Genomic DNA, 18,347 nt, shown 5'->3' with positions numbered 1-18,347 from the left:
AAAATAGAGTTGTCAGCTCTTTGAGGCCACTAATAGTTATTGGAATATCACCATATAATCGATTTCTTGATAAATCTAAACCTATCAAGACCTTCAAGTTTTGTATATTTGAAGGGAGAGAACCACTTAATGAATTTGAGAATAAGTTTATCTGTAAGATGTGCTCAAGACTTCACAAGGATGATGGTATAATAGAAGTGAGCTTATTGGAGGCTAACTGGCGTACTCTTAGAGAATTCAAACTCCTCAAACATTGTGGTATAGGACTGGAGGTCTTATTTTCATATAAAAATAATCCGCCAAATCTCTCCAAATGGCAAATATCATAAGGAATGGATCCTTGCAAATTATTAACTAGGAGATCTAAATTTTGTAGCTGCTTCACTGTACCCACCGATGCTGGAATCGTTCCATTCAAGTCATTGGTGCTGAGGCTTAAGAATACCAAGTCACGTAAATTGCCAATTTCTTTAGGAATGTTGCCCTTGAGCTTGCACTCGAATGCATAGAAATACTGAATAGAAGTAGAGAAATTTCAATTAATGGTGGAAGGATGCCGTTTAAGGGATCAGAAGCTAAGGCTAAAGAGGCCAGATTTCTGCAATTAATCAAAAAAAGAGAGAAAACTCCACTGATCTACTGAAGACGATTCTGTCGTCAAGTTATTATGCATAAGGTTGAGCACGCTAAGGTGTCTCAAGCTGCCAAGTGTATTTGGAATATGGCATTAGAATCAGTTAAAGGTTAAATAAAAAGCTCAATAACTCATCAGTGTTGGCGCTATATCGTTATGGTAGGTGAAATTCCAACCAAGATTGGGCAATCTTTATGTTCGGAAGCGAGTGGCCAATCGTTGATGGTCAGTGGCTTGAGAGTTGATTGCCAAGCAGATTAAGAGATCTTATGGTTGAAATATTGAAGATCTTGGGTGGAATGTTACCAATTAATTAATTATTCACACCAAGAGTAAGTCTCCATATTTTCTAGATTGCCCAATCTTGGTTGGAATTTCACCTACCATAACGATATAGCGCCAACACTGATGAGTTATTGAGCTTTTTATTTAACATAAATTTAATTTCATAATGCATAAGAATCAATTTTTCCTATAAAAGATGTTTTATTAGTTTTATAATAATTTAGGAGTGATGATATTTTTACCTCTTAATTTTAAAAAAATCCATCTGCTTTCTAAAAGTTGTAACAAAATCACATTATTCTTAAGAAAATTCAAGCAAAGAAAAAATTTGGAGAATCAATCAATTAAATCCATCTTAATTTATTTTTGAAATTTATGTTCTTTTATTATATTTAATCACTAAATTTGCTTTAACATGAATTTAACATGATGTATTTTACCTTCATAAGGTAAAACTACTAAAAATACAATATACATACATACATATACATACATACATACATACATATATACATATATATATATATATATATATATATATATATATATCTGAGTGTGTGTGTGTATTTTAATTTCAATAATTTTTTATGCAAAATTTATTGCCTCTAAATGATGTCTAAGTACTACTTATTAGTATTAACAAAATATACTTACAGCATGTGGGTTATTGAAAATTATTGAATTGTATTTTAAAAAATTATATTACAAAACATAAAACTAAATGCCAAAGCTCCATATTACATACAATAATACATGTTTCTTGGGATAATCTGGTCAGTTTATATTATAAAGGTAAAATAGCCAAATCAAACTTATCTTAAACTGTAAATGGCCAAATATTGTTAAAAGAACTAAGTTAATATATATTATAAGAATAATTTATTTAGTTAATTGTTCAAAGTTATTGTTAATTCAAATTCAGGATTTTATAAGATCAAGCGAACGTATCGTGATTGCATTGAGGTGGCATTACAAGAATAATGGATAAACAAAATAAAAAGACTCCTACAGAATTCAAATACAAATATGACGGACGTACTTGTAGGTTGTTATAACCAAGGTTGAGGTTGAAAAGGTTGCTCAAATTTCTTATCCCTGAAGGAATACTTCCATCAATAACATTGAACATTGCGTCTAACATCTCCAGCTTCGATAAGTTGAAGAGAGAATTTGGGATTACACCTGTGAGACTGTTATTACAGAGACTTAAAATTCGTAGTTTGGATATTACACCAATCCATGTTGGAATGCTTCCACTCAATTTATTTAAAGTGAAACTAATAAATCTAAGTCGACGTAATTGCCCTAATTCATGAGCCAAATGACCATGAAAATTATTCAAAGTAAGATCAAGAGACATCAGGAATAAAAGATTTCCTAAGTGTGAGGGAATGGTGCCTCCGAGACCCATATCTAAATGATTCAAGGCCGTGACTCTTTGATGGGGCAAACCACAAGAAATACCAATCCAGTTACATATTGGAGAAGACATAGACCAATTATTTGCCAAGGCACTCCGATAATCAACTACATGAGCTTTGAATGCAAGAAGAGCTGATTGATCTGTTGTTAAATTTTTTAAAGTCTTCGTAGCTAAGCTAGCCGTGAGATATTGTAACAACAACATAGGAACAAAGAAAATTGATAAGCGCATATTATCGTTTTTAATAGATACAGAAACCTCATTACTAGGTAAGATTGATACAAGTTTTAAGTGAAGGAAATTGGCATATACTTATACAGTAGACATGTGAATGAAAACAAATATACTTGCAAATTGTTATATTTCGTCATTGAGCGAGTCGTCCAAGTAAACCCATTAGTCATACTTACCAAAAAGAAGAAGATGCTCAACAACGCGTATGCATGCTTAGTCTATTTGTTCACATTATGCAAGGCTTAATGGCAACCACAATATGTTACTTTTCTTTTCTCTATAAACGCAAAAGACGACCTTCACTTGACTTGGACAAGTATGGTAATATAGATTTAAAATAATTGTTATTAGTTGTACGGTAAAAATAATTAGCTGTGAAGAAAATAAGTTAAATATTTGGTCAAATTTATTTTTAAATGTCTACAAATTTTAAAATTAGTCGTATATATTTAGTATATCTTAGTGTTAAACTACTATAAGAATATAATTGACTAAAATGAACATGATATTGAAGAAAATTTATTTACACATTTATTTACATGTATATATAGTTTTTTTTATTGTGTATACAAAAATTGCTAACTAAAAAATATTTATATTTCATAAATTTTATATCCTCTATTTTGTTATCTCAATATAAATGTCTATATAAATAATTGTATTAAGAATAAAAATTATTGTAAAAAACAAATTTTAAAAAAATTACTCATTCCTTATTTTTTAAAATCTACAGTAGGATATGATGATTTTTCACAAAAGTGATTTTTAAAATTTTTATCAAACATTGAAATTAACTTTTAATTTTTCAAAATCATTATTAAACTTCTCAAAAATAATTTCAAATGGACTCTAAGTCTCGGATGATCATTCCATAAAAAGACTATTGTACTATTAGATGGAGGGACACATTCTAATTGGTAATTCAAGTGACTTTTCTTTGGGGAAATTTTCTCATTTAACCACTTTTTAACTTTTAATATAAAAAAAGATCCCACTTCAATTTTTCTTACAATAACAACTACTTACAAAGCTCTGGGACTAAACTACCCCTAAATTCTCAAAACAAAACACAAACATTTCGCCCAATATTATCCAACTCCCAAGCAACAGCCGAACATCTACACAGACCATCAAAACACTCATCATTTCACCTCTTCCACATTATTCAACTATCACTCAACCTCCCTTTTATCTATCCCACATTCATCAAAGTAATATATTTATCCAAGTATTGAAGACAAAATCAAGCAACAAACTAAAGAATAATAAAAAGTTAAGATTAGTATTTCTTCAATTTTTATCTCTTATTTTTTGATTGGATACAAAAAAATCAATTGCTCATTTGATTATAATGTGAGTAGGTGAAATGGTTAATATGAGTCATATTGATGACAATGTTGTCAATACAGATGTAGATAATATGCATGCAGAAACATATATCATTGAGTCGGAAATGAATTTTGGACATTGTCACATTTTAATCCTATCACCAAGCACCATTCTCGAAGAGAGAAATATAACATCTCGTTGCCAATCTAAACCACATTTGGTATTCATCATCAACTTGTTTTACGACTAGTCTGAACAACAAATAGTGTACAAGATTGCCACTAAATCCAGGATCCCCTATGGCCATAAAATGACCAAAAGTTGACTTTTTAAATAGCCCAAATTGAGTATCAGGTAACTTAGTCTGTATACGTGTAGTGACAAAAGGAAATCTCGTTAAATTTGAAACACAACCTGAGAAATGATCTTCGATTGATATCTTCAGTGACTAGGGATGCATCTGCTTGTCGGACATATCTAAATAATTAATTAGGACAACATTAGCATAAATATTTTAAAGAAAAAAATAAAATTGAAACAATTGGAAAACTCGGGCGACAACATGTTCAGTTGTCGTCGCCCATGTACCTACGTCGCCTAATACATGGATGACATGATCTATCGCCCAAACAAATCTGGATGACACAATTTTGTTGCCTAGATTCAATTGTTGTCTCCTAGAAAGCGGGCGACACAGGTACATGGGCGACATCATGTATTGCCCAACCAAATCATGTTGTCATCTGTTTACATGGCTGGGCAACGCAAGCGTGTCGCCCGCGTTGCTCAGCCTCCCACACCATGCATGGCCATTTGGTTGGGTGATGGGGAGAAGCCACCAACCTTGCCCAAGCTTAACATGGCCAAATTTTAGACAACACGGGCAACCATCCATGTTTTTTATTGGCCGACACACCAACCTTCTCTTTAACCTCAAAATAATTCTAAATTTAGATTAATAATTTCTTAGAGACTTTTTAACAAACACTTGGTGTGCCATTTATTAGATATCTTAATCTTAAAAAAAAAACTCTCATATTTTCATACCCAATGCACATCCTAGTGATTAACTATAATCAATGATGAACCAAGCAGGCAATTTTAACAAAAATTTATTCTAAATTCATGAAAAAATCAAGAAAGTACCTAAGCCACTGAAACCGTATGTAAAGAAACTTGTTGGAAGCAAAATAACTCATACACGCCATTGGAAGTGAAGGAAATCACCGCTAGAAGTGAAGGAACTTGGCGAAACTCAAGAAACACCGAAAGTGAAGGAACTTTGTGTGGGCATATTTCGGGCGATGTTTTTAAGTGAATATCGAGCAAAATGTTTGTATGTTTTGTTTTGAGAATTTATGGGTAGTTTGGTCCCAAAGCTTTGTAAGTGGTTATTGTAAGAAAAATTAAAGTGAGGTCATTTTTAATATTAAAAGTTAGAAAGTGATTAAATGGGAAAATTTCCCATTTTCATTACTAATCAATGTGAAATGTAACTCAACATGTAAAATTGATTGGACGACTATAGCCTTTACATTTTTGGTCCAATGTATGATCACCAACAGAAGCATAATACATGGCAGCTATACAAGCTTGCAAGCAAACTATCTGGATACAAAGGTTATTGGAGGAGCTTGAGCACAAATAAGAGAAAATTTTTATGTATTGTAACAGTCAGAGTGCTTTGTATATTGCAAGAAATCTAGCCTTTCATTTTAGGACAAAGCATATAAGAGTTCAATATCACTTCGTTCGAGAAGTAGTGGAAGACGGAAGTGTGGATTTACAGAAAATCCATACGAAGGAGAACCTAGCATATATTTTGACCAAGCCAATCAATGCTGACAAATTTATCTAGAGAAGATCCTCTTGTAATCTAGGAGAAACGTAAGCAACATGACAATGGCGGAGTAGAAAGGATGGTGTGGAGATTGATTGGTTCTCAATCTAAGCTCAAAGTAGGAGAATGACAAAAATGGCATGCGAGCACCACCCTTCTAGAAGGTGGGCCTGCCCATTTTGACGAAGATGGCATTGCTTCCATCTTTGACTGGAACAAAAGAAAAATGGAGAAAGAAGGAAAAAATGGGTGCTAGGCCGAAAAAAAAGAAAAAAAAAGAACAAGTACAAAAGAGGACACCAGGATATTATGTGGTTCGGCTTTTAGCCTACATCCACAAGCGAAAATAGAAAGAAAATATTTCACTAGTCAAAATGAGTTACAAATATTGTAGTATTTTGATTCACTTCTCAAAACCCCAATACACCCAAACTCTCAAAACACTAAAACAAGAACTTTATTATTTAAGCTCTACAAAATTCTATGCTCTCTTAAATGTAGGAATTGCTTCTAACAAAAACTGAATGAATTTGCTCGTTCTCTTTATTTATATTTATAGAGAAAATCTGGGTACTATTCATTAATTAATATTATTTTATTATTTTTTTCTTCTTTTTCGGCCCAGCACCCATTTTTTTCTTCTTTCTCCATTTTTCTTTTGCTCCAGTTAAAGACGGAAGCAATGTCATCTTCATCAAAATGGGCGGGCCCACCTTTTAGAAGGATGGTGCCCACATGCTATTTTTGTCATTCTCTCACTTGAAGATTAGATTGAGAACCAATCAATCTCCATACCATCTTTTCTGCTTCGCCATTGTCATGTTGCTTACGTTTCTGCTAGGCCACAAGAGGATCTACTCCAGATAAACTTGTCAACATTGATTGACTTGGTCAAAACATCTGCTACGTTATCCTTCGTATGAATTTTCTGTAAATCTACACTTCCGTCTTCCACTACTTCTCGAACAAAGTGATTCTGAACTTCTATATGCTTTGTCCTGGAATGAAAAGCTAGATTTCTTGCAATATGAAAAGCACTCTGACTGTCACAGTACACAAAAACTTTCTTTTGTTTGTGCCCGAGCTCCTCCAATAACCTTTGTATCTAGATAACTTCCTTGCAACCTTGTGTAGCTGCCATGTATTCTGCTTTTGTTGTAGATAAAGCCACAATGGTCTGCAGTTTCAAAACCCAACTTACAGCTACTTCCGCAAGTGTAAACACATAGCCAGTAGTCAATTTTTTTTTATCAAGGTCTCCTGCAAAATTTGAATCCACGTAGCCCCTGACAGTAAATTATGATCCTCCATAACATAATGCAACATCTGAGGTTCCTCTTATGTATCTTAAAATTCTCTTAACAACTATCCAATGCTCTCCACCAGGATTCGCCATGTATCGACTGACTGCTCCCACTGCTTGTGCAATGTCTGGTCTAGTAAATATCATAGTGAACATCAAACTTTCCACCGCTGATGCATAGGTACTCGAGACATCTCCTTCCTCTCTATTTCATTGTTAGGACACATACTTGAAGATAATTTGAAATTAACAAGAAGTGGGGTAGACATTGACTTGCAATCGTGCATGTTGAAGTGTCGCAAGATTTTCTTCAAGTAATTCTTCTGAGAAAGCCAAATCTTCCTGTTATTTTTGTCTCGGTGAATTTGCATCCATAGAATCTTGTTTGCTGGTCCCAAGTCTTTCATTTCAAACTCCCTAGCCAACTGTGCTTTCAATTCTTGGATTCGATCTTTGTTGGGACTTGCTATCAACATGTCATCCACATACAACAGTAAAATGATAAAATCATTATTTTCAAATATCTTGTAATATGCACAATGATCTGAATTGAATCTTTGTATTCAAGGCTCATAATGAAGGAATCAAATCTTTTATACCAACACATCGGCTCCTGTTTGAGACCGTATAGAGATTTGTTTAACCTGCAAACTAAGTTCTCATTTCCTCTTTCAGCAAAACCTTCTGGTTGGAGCATATAAATTTCTTCTTCAAGTTCTCTATGAAGAAATGCAGTTTTCACATCTAACTGCTCTAGATGTAGGTCAAATGTAGCACACATTGCCAAGACTACTCTGACTGTTGTGAGTCGAACTACTGAAGAAAATATCTCATTAAAGTCAATACTTTATTTCTAAGCATATCATTTCACCACCAATCTTGCACGATATCGCTCCACTTGATCATTGTCATCACGTTTGATCTTGTAAACCCATTTGTTTCCAATGACTTTTCTTCCGTGTGATAGTGGTACAAGTTCCCATGTCTTGTTCTTGTGTAGAGCTTCAATTTCTTCCTGCATTACTGTCATCCACAAAGCAATATCTGAACTGTTTAAAGTTTCATGGAAAGTTGATGATTTTCCATCCTCTATTAGAAGACAGTATGCAACATTGATCTCTGCGACATACTCCGAGTGCCATGCTGGCGGTCGTCTCTCATGAGTTATACTGACGAACTTCTAGAGTCTCGGCCTCGATTAATTCTTATTTCTCGTGCTCTGGTGCTACTTCAGAAGAATTTGAATATTCTTTTTCCATATTATTTTTCACATATACCTGTACAGTCTCTGACTTTTCTTTTACAATATCAGCATCTGCATCTTTCATTTATAGTTGATCTTCTATAAAAATAACATCTTTGCTGATGACGATCTTGTGGGCAGTGGGGTCCCACATACGATACCCCTTTACTCTATCAACATATCCTAAAAAGATACATCTCCTAGATTTTGGATCTAATTTTGCTCTTTCTTGGACATTGTACATTACATACACAGGACATCCAAATGCATGTAAATAAGAGTAATCAGCTGACTTTCCAATCCACATCTCCATCGCTGTCTTCAGCCCAATTGTTGTGGATGGCAACCGATTTACTATATAACAGGCAGTTTTGGCTGCTTCTGTCCAAAATGAATTAGATAGACCAACAGTTCTCAACATAACTCTTATTCGTTCTGTAAGAGTCATGTTCATCCGCTCTACCACTCCATTTTGTTGAGGAGTGTATGTCATCGTGAGCTACCTCTGAATACCTTCTTGCTTACAAAAAGAAAGAAACTCATCGTCTGTATATTCTCCACCATTATCTGTGCTCAAGCACTTAATCTTTTTTCTAGATTCAAGTTCCACCCGCGCTTTGTATTCTTGAAACAGTGGAAACACATCTGACTTTTTTTTAATTGAATACACCCAACATCTCCTGGAATAATCATCAATGAAAGTCACCATGTACTTTACACCTCCCATACATATATCTGGTGATTCACAAACATCATAATGAATCAAGTCTAGAATGCATTTATTTTTAGCAATAGATCTACTGAACTTTAATCTATGTTGCTTACTTATAACACAATGCTCATAAAATGGTAAACTTACTGATTTGAGCCTTGCAAGCAATTTTCGCTCAGAGAGAATCTTAATATCTTGCTCCGACATGTGACCAAGTTTGAGGTGCCACGTCATCATTGATTCTTCTCCATTTGAGGCGACACACGCATCAACCTCCTGTAGTGTTTATCCTTTAAGTATGAATAGATTAGCACCAATCTCTTCTGCCTTCATCAATACAAGCGCGTCTTTAACGATCTTCATAATTTCATTCTCCACATGAGTTTTATACCCATAATTATCCATTTCTCCCAAAGACAATAGATTTTTCTTCAGGCCGTTGACATGTCGTACCTCCCCAATTGTGCAAATTGTACCATCAAATATTTTGATTTTGATAGTACCAATACCAACGATCTCTAAGGCATGATCATCTCTCATATATATAGATCCTCCTGAAATAGGTTCATATGTGTGGAATCATTCTCTCTGAAAAGTCATGTGCCAGGTAGCTCCTGAGTCTATGAGCCAGACATCAGATAGTCATTTGCTACCTTTTAAAACAGTTGTTGCCTCGCTGTAGAGAATTTCGCCATCATCTAAGGTACTTGTTACACACCCTTAAGCATTTGATGACTCAGGTTCTTTACCCTATTTTCTGTTCTAGTTACTCCAACACTCTTTCTTAACGTGCCCTTTCTTGCCACAATTGTAACATTTAATATTCTTCTTACTTCTGGATTTTGATCTACTATGATTGTGACTCTCACTAGGGCCACGTTCCGTTGATCTCCCTCTCGTCACTGATAGCGCCTCCGCTTGCTGCGAACTTGCTTGTCTGTTTTCCTTATTTTTCCGCCTGCTCTCCTCATTTAATACGGAGACTGCAACATCGTTGAAAACTAGACAATCCGCTGGATTATTATTTGTCAGGTTGATGATAAGTTGATCATACGAATCTGTTAGACTTTGAAGTAGAAGCTCTACACGTTCATTTTCCTCTATATTATGACCCAACATTGTGAGTTGTGAAAATAGTCTTCAAGGTGTTGATGTGTCAGTCACCGTTGTAGATTCCGTCATTCAAAAAGTATAAAGTTTCCTCTTCAAGAATATTTTGTTGTGTAGTAACTTAGCCTCGTACAATTTTGTGAGAGTATCTCATATTTCCTTCGCTGTATTTTTCTCTGTCACACTAGATAATACTCCGTCCGCAAATGCCCAGTGTAAATCAGAAATGGCGTTGCCATCAATCTCGTTCCACTTGTCATTAGTTATCTCTATAGGTCTTTCTCCAATTGCTGTCAAGCAATTATTTTTCCTTAATACAGCTTTTATCTCATTTTCCATTACGAAAAATTATTATCATTGAACTTCTCAATTTCATACTTTACTGCCATTTTGTTAATAAATATTGTACACAAACTAGTGTATCACCTTAAATAGTTGTGAGTATATGTGAATTTGCACACCATGAAAGTTCCCAGGAAAGACTGGATGGATCACAACGGTCCCACTTAAAACTCAGACTCTTTAGACTCTTATCGCCTTTGTGACAGAACTTTCCTAGACATAAACAAAACCACATAATTGCTTCACTCACACCACTATTCCATACTTTGCACCGCAAAATTCTTAGATCGCTCCCACCGTTTCTCGTGAACAGTACCGTATTTATGAGCAGTGCTGTATACGTGAACAGTATTGTATACCTGAACAGTTTCGTATACGTGAACAGTATCGTATACCTGAACAGTTCCGTATACGTGAACAGTACCGTACGTGAACAGTACTCGACTCCAAATAATACAACCAATAGCTCTAATACCACTGTTAGGAAATTAATGGGCAAAGCAGACTCGCGGCTAAAATGAAATTGGAAGAAAATAAAAAACAAGTATAAAAGAAGACACCAAGAAATTACGTACAAGTGACAGGAAAAAAAAGACAGTCTAAAGAATGTGCTCTTTTGACTTTGTAGGAGCATCCGCGCATGTCTGGTGAGCTATCAATTTGGAGGAAACGCATATCATTTAGCTTTAATGCGTAAAGGGAATTTCTACGTTAGGGATGGAAGACGCAGCAAACTTGCAAATAAAATCTCATTTTTCCGACAAAAGTTTCACAGTGCAATGTCAATTTAATCTAATTTTTGTCCTCAAAGAATGGTTAAGCTGATAAGATATCTTATAATGGAGCAAAAGATTTACGGGCGAAATACCTCCACGCCAACATAAAGCTAAACATTGAAGAACATCATATATTGAAAACGGGATTCAAGAAATAACCAACATATTAAAACAATTTTAGAGAGATCAAATTTGGGAAGTAATTGAAGAGTTGAACTATTCAATTTCGGATACATACCAGTTTTATGCACCAAAATATTAAATTTGCAGGTTTAAATAATGTTGAAATGCAAATTTTCTCTAGTAGAAGATAAGAACTCAAATCAGGCAATACGAACATTTGTAAGCCTTTAATTGGATTTTGTGGTCTAATTATAGTCAAAACAAGAGAGCTTTGATATCATATCGTGGGTCACTAAACTAAATCATGGAAATGTTAACTTTTAATCTTCACGTTACTTGTTAAGTAATGTTGTATTATCAATAACTAAGGTCAAGGCTTCTCCTTTAAATTGGCGTGATAAAGATTAGCTCATTTTAACTTGATTGTACCTTTTACCACCCTCCATTTTCATTTCTTATTGTTCAACCATCAATGTTCCCATGTCAAATTGATCAAAAGCTAGCCACATTATTGCCTGAGCAGAAACATTTAGGATACAATTATACTAAACTACGTATACATGTGTTTATTATACATCATTATAATCAATATAATCATCTAACCATCAATACAATTAGTCTGATGCATGACAGAATATCTGAATATCGAATATTTGAATTGTTGGACATACTAATACAATCAAATTCTTCTATGCCCGGCATATTTTAACTATATTGCAGGATGGAAGTTCAAGAAGGGTCATGAAGTGACATAGGCATGTTGTGTTATAAAACTAAAATGAGGGACAGTGTTTAGTGACCAGCGGCATGAATTATTTTAATCAAATTCTTCTATGCCGGCATATTTTAATTACTCTGCAGGATGAAAGTTCAAGAATGGTCACAAAGTGACATAGGCATGTTCTGTTATAAAACCAAGATGAGGGATGGTGTTCAGTGACTAGTGGCTCAAATCATCAAGCAAAAAGTACTATATCAAAAAGAGACAGTCTCCATTTGAAACGACCAGGAAAAGCAGACTCATTCAGAAAATGTATGGTATAGAAAACACTCTTATAAGAAGCAATACTAATCTGGAAAGGCAAACTCAAAACAGGTAAATTATCTTCACAGGTCATTATGAAATTAAATTTTTTTTGCCCAATGTTGTAAAGTCACAATAATGGCCAAGTGAAACTGTGAATCTTACCAGCAAATCCATAAATGCTAGCCAAAGACTTTTCATTCCCTGCTCATTCACTTGTTTGCAAGCCCCTTCAAAATCAGAGATCCGTAGGCCATATTAACAATAAGAGAGGTTGGCAAACACAAAAATGAGGTAAACTTTTTGACCGTCCTGTGTGCCAGAAGTATGGAAGCAAAAAACCGAGTAATTTCTGCATTTAATATGATGTGGTTAGGATTGGTTAATGCAAAATAGTACCAAAAAAGGTGACAAGTTGATAGAGATTTATTGTTGGAAACCACTATCAAGTCCAGTTTCTCATAATGGAACATGAGGCATTAAAATTTGATGCATGCAAATAGCAACAGTTGATGCAAACAAGTCTGATTAAGACAAGGAGAAATGATTGAGGAACCAAAGCCTGACAAAAGGCTGACAAAAACACATTCAAAACAACAATTGGGAGTGTTTTAAAGAAAAAAATTAAACTCAACCAAATCTACGTCATTTTGAGTGTATTTTTGACAGCCTTTTGTCAGGCTTTAGTTCAAATATCAGTGCTCTAAGACAAAAGCAGAAGACAGAAGTTCAAAGCATCTTCTCAAAATGATTGCTCATTACAGAATGATCAATATGGCACATGCAGCATGAGGAGTTAATTGTGAAATTATTTCTTGAAATTAAACCACTGTTTTCACTTCTTATTGATATGGCTAGTAAAGCCACTTTTCAATTGCTTGGGTTTCCATAGATCTTATGGAATTCTTTCAAGGTCTTTTTTCCTGAAATGAAATTTGGAAAAGCTTTAAAGGAGTCAAAAAATCTCTTAGGGGTAACACACATAAAAAAATCAATATTTTATGGCAATTTTAATGAGAATAATAGAGAAAGATAGTAATATCCACACAAAACACACAATGATATACATGATTTCGCTTTTAGCCTCCGTCCATGCTTAGAGACAACAATAATTTTTCAAGAACAAAAATGGAGTCCAATTGCAATATTCTCTCCCAAAGAGTGTACACTTTTTCAACTCTTGCCTTTTCATTTTCCACACCTTGGCTTATGAGTCTTTGGGTCAACTAAATGTCTCTACAATTTGAATAGAATGACTGGTATGTGGAGGTTTACGGATGCAAGAATTAGACTCCGATATTTGTTAGTGAAATTTTAACTCTTTTGTCTACACTTATGGGCACAAGCTAAAAGCTGGATCAAGTGTCATTGCAAGTTTCTGTTTAATTGTCAATATTTTTCCCTATTACCTTTATTAATATTTGCCATAAAAACTGTGTCCCCCACAATAAGTGGTATCAATATTATTTGATACCAATTGCCAACCTAGCAAGAACTTTTATGCGTCTTTGCCAACTTTTCAAATTTTATCATTGACAAGGAGACTGATGCGAATACCGTCACATAATCGAGTTCTCTTGGTTTGTTATTGTTGTTATAGGTATATCAAACCAAAGATTGGCTAGCTAGCTTTCATGATTCAAGGTTATAAGCAACAGTGTTGACAACCCCTTTAAAACAACTTCAGCAGTGATGCAGAAGCACAGTTGACACTCATGCAGATGTAGAAAGAATATAAGTGGTCAAGGACTCACCATGCAATATTGTCCCAATGAAGGAAACCACCATGGCCTCTTGCATTCGTAAACTTGTAAACTGCCCCTGACACTAAGACAAATTATTAAAGCATTGTCAAATTGCAACGGTACCATAATATTATATTAAACTAAATTATAATTTTATGAATAATGCCAAGATACAGGAGATTTGCTAAGATACCTTCATAACCATCAAGAACTGGATCTTCAGACAGAAGAAGAGGTGTATCTAGGTCAATGAATCTGCAAAGACAATATACTAGTTAAAATTCATAAGAAAAAATTGAATATAATACCCAACAAATATATTAGTTCGTACACAAATGTCCAAGTTTTTGAAAACATTTCTTTTCAACAAGCAAGAATCAAGATACTTACTTGAAACACCCAAGGCCAGCAGTGAGATGACCAGCAAAGCCCATGGCTAGTCTGGTCTCAACCATACCACCAATCATCAAGTTTAATCCTGAAGCCCTTACAACTTCTATAATTTCAAGGGCCCCAAGGACTCCAACTTTTGCAAGCTTAATGTTAATAACATCCGCAAGATTTCCTTTTACAATTTTCTTGACATCATCCAAACTCCGACAGCTCTCATCAGCTGCAACAGATACCCCAAATTTGTCTTTGGCAATATGACTAACATGGCCAAGGCCTTCCCAATCATCTCTATGAACTGGTTGCTCAAAGAGAACTGGAGTGACCCCCATTTCTAGAAGAAAGAAAACAGTAAAAAGGTAAGCTTCAATGATCATAGGAGTCTTAATACTTACCAATTGCTGAGATATAATAAGGTACCAATTTAGTTACGAAAAAGTAAAAGGACTGCAGGGTCAGATCATGCCCAAGCAAGAGTTCTTTGATTTTATGCCAGTTTTCTATTTATAGCAGGCATGAAAAAAAAAGCAACTGAGCACTTTATGTAGACACTTTACCATATAATTTTTCAAGAACTTCAACAGCTTCCTGTGGTTTGTAACCCTCATTGGCATCCAAGATGAATGAAGAATCAGGGTGGACAGCACGTATTGCTCGTAGGACTTCTATGTCTTCCTTCAGATTCTTTCCCACCTTAAGCTTCAGGGTAGTGAATCCTTGTTTGCGATATTTTGAAGCCAGTTCAGCTGCTTCAGCAGGGGAAACAATTGGAATCTACAAATATAACGGAAATAGATGAGGCTAACTTTTGCTTGCAAAAAAGTAATAATTTGCCTTATTGTACCGCAATATAAAACTTTTCAATCTTACTGAAATCACCAGCACCACCACGTGGTTCGTACTTTTTTCAAGATAAACATAAAAGACAAAAGAAGAAATAGAAAAGAAAAATTATCAGAGTGAAGTGTTTGTCCGTAGCTAGAATCACTGGAGCAGGAATTTAACTGTTATATCAGTGGTTATAGTATTTGAAACTCCACCAAAGAGTCTCCACAAAGGCATGCTGACACTTTTCGCAACTGCATCAATCAGTGCCATCTCGACTGCTGCCCTAACCTTCAATTGCTAGAACAATTTAATGAGTAAAGCCAAAAGAAAAATAAAAAACACTTCTGCATTTTAAGATACAAGCATCAAACTAAATAAAGAGTAAAATAAACTTTTAGTAGACCTATGACAAGATGTGCAGAGACATGAAACATGTCATTTCCCTTAAACTGATAATCTGGATTGTATCTGCATAATGAAATTATTGTCAAAAAATAAGGCACATAAATTTTTAACAGTAATAAATACAACTACTGAGTCATGGAGGACAGTAATCATTCAAATACATGTTCGGTTTTGCACTGACTTTCAAGTGAATTGCAAGCAAAATGCTAACAATTTTTTAGGAGAATCATATGGAATATCCATAAGACTCAAGGCGTGAGAGTAACTCATGAATGTAGACCCAGTATCTGAAGCCCCAGTCTCATTCTGGTCACTTACAATCAATTCAAAGTAGAAACTAATTTAATGCAGCAGGTATGAGCAACCACGATTGGAAACAGTTATAGGAAGATGAAAAAGAAACAGAGAGAATAATTTTCAAATGATGTCCTTTCTCTCACTTTGATTTCCAGAAAACTTGACTCGAGCAAACCAAATACTGGTAGAAATAAGGCTCGCTAAAACCTTCAATTTCTACATGTACTAAATAGTTTGCTGTCATTTTCTGCATTCTCCCAACAAGCAGGCATATTTAGAAAGAACTCATATTTGTGAGCAAATCTATTAGCAACCAAATTATTTTTACGAAATATAGCAAACGACCCAATTGTAAGAACACAATTTCTAGACCCGATCAGATGATATTGGATGTCTTGGCTGCAGGCCAGAGGCCAAAGCCAGGCGGTAAGTTTACTCTTAAATAACGAAGGATTAAGGTCAATATTTATTTGGGCTGCAAATTGATGATTAAACATGTGAATACCAATAACTACTTGCAATTAAATTGTCTGCCTAATTTCATACATAGGTGAAGGTCACACCACTCCTTAATAATAAAACAAGGCAACAGAGTAACCAATGGTACTCAATTCCAATCAAAAGCTTACAATAAAAACTCATCATTTGAGTAAACAATACACTCCCAACTAAACAACTTCACATAAAAATCCATCAAAAAAATCAAAAAAAAAATTCCAGAAGGATCTTGAAATCCCAAGAAAAAGAAGAACTTACAGAAGCAAACTGATGACCAGGGAGAAGGCCAGCAACCACACCAAAAACAGAACCCAAAGCCATGGCAGGGCTCTCTTTCAAAACCTCACAAGCCTCACTGGCTTTGACCATCGCAGTCTGCTGATCCTCAGCAGTCACGTGAGGCAAAACAGGGGCCTCGCCCCACCCAACACACCCATTACTAAGCTCGATTCTGATAGCCACATTCTCCACTTGATCAAGCCTCGAAGTAGCAATCGTAAAAGGCGCAATCAGCGGCACGTTCAAGGGCCTGTTCTCTGCTCTCTGGACATCCACTGTGAACGTTTGCGTCAAGTTCTTGAAGCTGAAGCTGGTCGGGGCAGCAGCAGCCGGTGGTGATGACGCCATCTGGCAAATGGGTTTTTGGGGTTTGATGTTATTGAAAGGGAGATAGAATCCAACTGAAAGCATTGGCGGTCGGGTTTGATTGGATTCTCGGTGAAACAAGCAGTTGTTGTTAAAGTTGAAGAGAATCTTGTTGCTATCGTTAATGTCGCGGTTGCAAGTGTTTTCATTCCAAAAGTCTTTGACTCGATCGAACTGCTGTCCATTTTTTATATTGTTTATGTTTCGTTTTGGACGTTTCTAATAATGCTCATCGGACTGTTTTGTTTCTTCCTCTGTTGGGTGAGTATGTGACCAGTCAGAGTTCTGAGCAAAAGCACTCTGAAGTAGGAAATTATTTTATTTTATATTTCTCTTATTTTACTGACGTGTAATTTATAAATTTATTAATATTATCAAAAACATATTTTTCATTTATTACAGGAATATTTTCAAAACCACCACTTAAGTTAATCATTACTTCTCCCCCACCTAATGCTTCCTTTCTTATCAATTTAACACTAAAGTGTTAACTCCATTTGAAAAATATTGATGTCATTAGGGTATTTAATTAATAAAATATTTCTGACAATCACTAAGGAGACTCGAACCCTCTAATTTATGTCGACTAACCCAATCAAGATATTGTTAGCCACTATTATTAAATTAAATATTGTAAAAGATATGTATTTATGAAATTGATATAAATTTGTGTAATAATTTTTTCCCCTCGCACACAAATGTAAGAATGGCGTGTAAATTATTTACAATAAATTAAATATATGTAAACTACTAAGAAAGAAAATGTGGTACTATTCATACTACAATATTACTAGTACACCAGATAACAGCATTGTTTATACAATAATACTATTGTTTCCATCATACTGGTATTTTCACCGCTGGTGGCAACCATTTCATAGATGATACCAAAATGAGATTATTGTGATATGATCTTGGGCAATGACAACACAGTCATCGTGAGCATGTAAAAGTTTCCAACCGCCAGCAAATTGACTTTTTTTTTTTTATAGAAAGATTTACTTTCATTAACAAAGCTTTGAAAATAAGCACATGATTTGAGGAGGGAACGATCCCTTCCAAACACAAGATTTGTCATTGCCTAGGGCTATCTTAGCTAGTGCATGAGCAATTGCATTACAGTCTCTAGAGATATGCTGAATTTTTGCCATGCTGTTAAGT

At 34.9% G+C, this 18,347-nt stretch overlaps 1 protein-coding gene across 5 annotated transcripts; it reads right to left on the bottom strand.

Annotated features, from left to right (window-relative positions):
• Positions 1-4,009: 4,009 nt before the first annotated feature.
• On the bottom strand, positions 4,010-17,396 carry LOC18048220 (L-Ala-D/L-amino acid epimerase). Of its 5 annotated transcripts, none has more exons than XR_002906742.1 (8): positions 16,800-17,396; positions 15,519-15,638; positions 15,071-15,287; positions 14,514-14,847; positions 14,317-14,378; positions 14,133-14,205; positions 12,544-12,730; positions 4,010-4,382 (listed from the first exon to the last, which is right to left on the bottom strand). XR_002906742.1 is itself a non-coding variant. In XM_024189774.1 (8 exons), exons 1-7 carry the CDS (start codon positions 17,229-17,231, stop codon positions 12,587-12,589), a joined length of 1,260 nt encoding a protein of 419 aa, XP_024045542.1. In that variant the 5' UTR covers positions 17,232-17,396; the 3' UTR covers positions 4,010-4,382; positions 12,544-12,586. The 5 variants fall into 5 exon arrangements, 4 of the variants coding, with proteins under 4 accessions (XP_024045542.1, XP_006442589.1, XP_024045541.1 ...); XM_024189774.1 differs by having other exon boundaries at positions 12,544-12,608; XM_006442526.2 differs by lacking the exon at positions 4,010-4,382 and having other exon boundaries at positions 12,054-12,730.
• Positions 17,397-18,347: the final 951 nt, after the last annotated feature.

The sequence above is a fragment of the Citrus clementina genome, unplaced genomic scaffold (assembly GCF_000493195.1).
Source record: "Citrus clementina cultivar Clemenules unplaced genomic scaffold, Citrus_clementina_v1.0 scaffold_3, whole genome shotgun sequence".
In the NCBI taxonomy this organism is placed as follows: domain Eukaryota; kingdom Viridiplantae; phylum Streptophyta; class Magnoliopsida; order Sapindales; family Rutaceae; genus Citrus; species Citrus x clementina.
Note: the sequence above shows the minus strand (reverse complement) of the source record. Positions and strands in the feature narration are given on the sequence as shown.